The sequence below is a fragment of the Cicer arietinum genome, chromosome 7 (assembly GCF_000331145.2).
Source record: "Cicer arietinum cultivar CDC Frontier isolate Library 1 chromosome 7, Cicar.CDCFrontier_v2.0, whole genome shotgun sequence".
Classification (NCBI taxonomy): Eukaryota; Viridiplantae; Streptophyta; class Magnoliopsida; order Fabales; family Fabaceae; genus Cicer; species Cicer arietinum.
The window spans coordinates 61461238-61465928 of NC_021166.2; the positions used below are offsets into that span (position 1 = coordinate 61461238).

A 4691-nucleotide genomic window follows, 5' to 3' on the forward strand; every position below is an offset into this window, starting at 1 on the left:
GAGTTTCCTTCTTTAATTCATCCATATATTGAAGACATAGTTAATGTTAAAGCTGATGGAAACTGTGGATATTGTGCTATTGCTGCTTTACTTGGTCATGGTGAAGAATACTTGAGCATTATACGTCGGCAGTTGTATACAGAGATTAAGTCCAAACCTGATTTATATGTTGCATTATTCAAGGAACGTTTGCAAGAAGTGACAGAGTCTTTACTTGTAACTGAGTTGGAAAACCAAGCTAACGAGAAGTGGATGACCATTCCTGATATGGGTTACGTGATAGCAACAAAATATAATCTCGTTCTTGTTACATTAGCAAAAACTTTTTGTTTGACTTTTTTCCCATTGAGGGGTGCACATAATGGAGATTTGTCACGTGATCGTGTTATCAGCATTGGTTTTGTTAACGAAAATCATTGGGTTCAAGTTAAATTGAAATCTGCATGTTCGTTACCTCCACTTGCATGGCATTGGAAGAAGCATCGTAGCGATAAATCTACATCATGGGCTATCGCTTATGCAGGACGTCTACAACATTGGGGTTCTTTAGATTTAGAAAATAATTCAGATTATATGTCTTTGGCAGATGATTGACACTTTTGAGTTGTATGTTGTTTTAAATTATATGATTGACACTTTAAATGTTGTTTTAAATTTAGATGCTTACCACTTTTAATTTGTATGTTGCTTTAAATGATAGGATTGCCGCTTTAAATGTTGTTTGGAATTTAGTCGCTAATAATAACTCTGAATAATAAATAAGTCGCTAATAATAACTTTGAATAATAAATAAGTCACTAATTAATTAAGTCTGAATAATAACAATCATCTAATAAATATATAAATCGCTAATAAATAAGTCTGAATAAGTCGCTAATACAATAAGTCTGAATAACAAATAACCCACGAATAATAAAATAAGTCTGAATAATACAACTATGATACTACTGATAATCTCCTCCTCTAGAAATATATAAAGCTCTCTCCAATAAGACACGCATCTCATCTTCAGGACCACCCATATGCAAATCTAAACTCTGCTGTATAAGACCACCAACTGCGTGACACCGTGTACAACTAGTATCGGGACCAGCATCATGACTAGGACCAGCATCAGCATCATGACTAGGACCAGCATCAGCATCATGACTAGGACCAGCATCAGCATCATGACTAGGACCAGCATCAGCATCATGACTAGGACCAGCATCAGCATCATGACTAGGACCAGCATCAGCATCATGACTAGGACCAGCATCAGCATCATGACTAGGACCAGCATCAGCATCATGACTAGGACCAGCATCAGCATCATAACTAGGACCAGCATATGCAGCAACATAAGGGATCATCCGAGGATGAGATATCCTATAATACCACTGGATGTATCCCTCAACACACTCATGTGGATATGCAGCTGGATGCAATCTAGCTCGAAGTGATCGTACAGAATTCCGGTACATACTCCATTCAACGTCGACATCACGTGCAACAAGCATCGGTGGTGTAGGAGGAATGTGTTGAGTATACCCAAACTGCCGTATGCACCTCTCAGGTAAATACGGAACCATCGTGAAACACCAACGAATGTATCCTGTAAATAATGACACAGACTGAAATCGTGTCACAGCGTTCTGATCGTAATCTGGTGCCCAGATAATATCCGTATCCCTCAAAGCATCCAACTTTGCCCTGTAATATGCCACATTCCCAGATGTTTGTTTTGCCGTCCAACGAAACATCCGTGGCATCGAGGAAATATGCTCATCCATATCCCGTTTACAAATATCAGGGAAATGTTCATAAATCCAAGTCTGTAAATAATTGAAATGTAGTAAAATTATTAAGGTGATGAAATAATTAAAAAAATAATGATAAGTATAATAAATACAATAAATATATAGTACCTGAAATAAAGACAAATATCCTCCAATCTGTTTGGTTGCAGGCAATGTACTATCTCTAAGATAGTCATATAACACAACAAGTGCAGCCGGTCCCCATGCCCATTTACCGCAACTATCAAGATCTTGAAATAGAAAGAGATATTTTGCAGATACAAGTGTAAAACTTTTATCCACAAGAATGGTACATCCTACCAAATGAAGTAGATATGCCCTAGCTGCACAGTCATATCTTCGTTCATGAAGTTTCTTAAAAAATTCCTCTTTCCATCACTCAAAACTATACGAGGCCCCGCTATTGGTCCTAGTCTCAATGACAGCTTCATCATATGTAACCCCCAACAACTCAACAGCAGCAGCAATTGCCAAATCTTCATTGACATTTGCAGGAGGTGTGAAAAACTCTCCAGTACACGGGATGCTCAAAAGACCCCTGACGTCGTCAAGAGTAATAGTCATTTCACCGAATGGCAGGTGAAATGAACTAGTCTCTGCGTGCCATCTCTCAGCAAAAGCAGATATCATATTACCGTCAATCATATGCAAACTACATCTTCTTAGAGGACGTAATTCAGATGTATTAATCCAATGATCTATTTGAGCAGGTAAATGATAACTAATATCAATGAATTTGTCTTGTTTTTTGCCATTCGAAACAACTTTCAAGGCACGTCTTTCCTGTTTAATTAAAAATAACACAATTAAAAATATATTATAATCTTATACTACAAATAAATTATAATGTGTAATAAAATAACCTATACTACAAATATATTATAATATATAATAAAATAAATTATTTACTAACATGTCCATTCCACACATTAATTGCAATATGATGCTCATAATCTGTAAGGACAGAAAGATCATAAGAACCTCCAAGTAACATGGGTTCTTCAGGCTGGTGCTGCTGACCATGTTCATCATCAAACTGTTGCTGCTGTTGATCATGTTCATCATAAAACACATGATCCTGCTGGGGCTGCTCATCCTGTTCTGCATCAAACATAAGATTTTGCTGGGGCTGCTCATCCTGGGGCGCCTGCCTTTCCTCATTTCTCTTTCTCCTTTTTTCAACAGCAGCTCTCCTATTTGATTGTGTAGGAGGCCGAACTCGCAAATAATCACCACCGTCAGATTTTCCTCCTCTGGTCCTCACTAACAAAATTCAATAAACAAAAATTAAAAAATTAAAAAAAAAATAAAAATTACACAGTGTGTGTACCAGAAATTTCAAACAGGATTGAAATTTCCGGTAGTTCAAAATGCATACCGGAAATTTGAAAAACGAAATTTTCGGGAATTTAGAACTACCGGATTTTTCAAATTTCCGATTTGCCTCCCGAAAATTTCGTTTTTGAAATTTCCGGTATGCATTTTGAACTACCGGAAATTTCAATCCTCTTGAAATTTCCAGTAAAAACTTTTTTCTCTAAAAACTTACTTTTCCGGATTTTTCAAGTGTGGGGGTAAAGTGTTTTATTTTTTTTCTTATTTTGACTTTTACTGTTTTTTTAGGGTTATTTTGGGTATTTCACTCAAAAAAAAATTAAGTTGGGGGGGTATAAGTTTAAATGGGGGGGTACGAAAGCCAATTCTCCAATTATCATCATTTCAGGTAAAAAGTTTCAAAACTTCTTATCTCACCTCAAGTTTTTTCAAAATAATGTTTAAAAAAATTAATTAATTAACTCTAATATGTATTTTAGATATTTGAATTAGTCAATTCAAATATGTATTTTTGTGTATTTAAAAATATTGAGGAGTGAGAAAAGAAACACCCAAAAAGTTTTAGGAGTTAGTTTTTGTATTTCATTTATTTTATTATTAGGATCAGTCTTAAATTCAACTGCATAGCAACTATTCTGATGAGGGACCCAAATTTATATTTTTAATAATATAACAAAAAAATTTGGAGATAATTCAATATGAAGACTTAGTTGATAGATTTGCTTTAAAAAATGTTAGAAAAGTTACAATTTTTAAGTTACTAGATGCTGATATTAGATTTAAGTTGTATTAAGACTTTATTTACAATTTAACGAAAATAGTTTAAGTTTTCTGTTTCATTTAATAAAAATATAATATTTTGAAATAATTTTTAATTTAAAATTACACTATTTTTTTATTAAAAATTTAATTTTTAAGATTAGAATATAAACTCCAAACCATTTAAAATCTTATATAAAATATATTAATGTTTATTTTTTCATTCATGTAAAATAAATTGATTTGTTTATTATTGAAGTAAAATCCAATTTCTGTACACAGGATTTGACACTTGGTTTATCTTTGGTAAGACCTTTACCTCCATTTCTGAAGGATGTTGATTTATTGTTGAAACAAACAACAATTACAAATGACAACAATGGAAAAGTGCCTAAAGTCTTCATCATAGCTGAAAATGACAATTTGCTAACAAAGCATTTTCAAGAGTGGATAATTGAGAGAACTGGCCCATATGTTAATGTCATAGTAATTGAGGATTCAGATCACATGGTCATGCTCTCCAATCCTAAAAAACTTATCTTTGAACTTCTAAACATTGCTTATAAATATTAATCTTTGAATGCCATGGTTACCATGCATCATAATAATACAAATATAAAATTGAAATGTTGTATGTTTTAAATTTATAATGTATTTAAGTAACGTTTTTTGTATTTATACAAAATTAAATTAGTAGAGACGAAATTTAATTAAATTAGTAGAGACGAAATTTTTAAATGTTAACTCAAATAGCAAATATGATATTGTTAGCTTCGATATTTTGTCTCGGGTTCCAAC

General features: G+C 33.2%; 1 protein-coding gene across 1 annotated transcript in view; it reads left to right on the plus strand.

Annotated features, from left to right (window-relative positions):
- LOC140918877 (methyl jasmonate esterase 1-like) overlaps positions 1-4466 on the plus strand; it is a 14726-nt gene extending 10260 nt beyond the window's left edge. Inside the window, exon 3 of the mRNA XM_073363687.1 lies at positions 4173-4466. Within this exon, the coding sequence (XP_073219788.1) occupies positions 4173-4466 (294 nt within the window). The remainder of the gene's footprint in view (positions 1-4172) is intronic.
- The last annotated feature ends 225 nt before the right edge of the window (positions 4467-4691 follow it).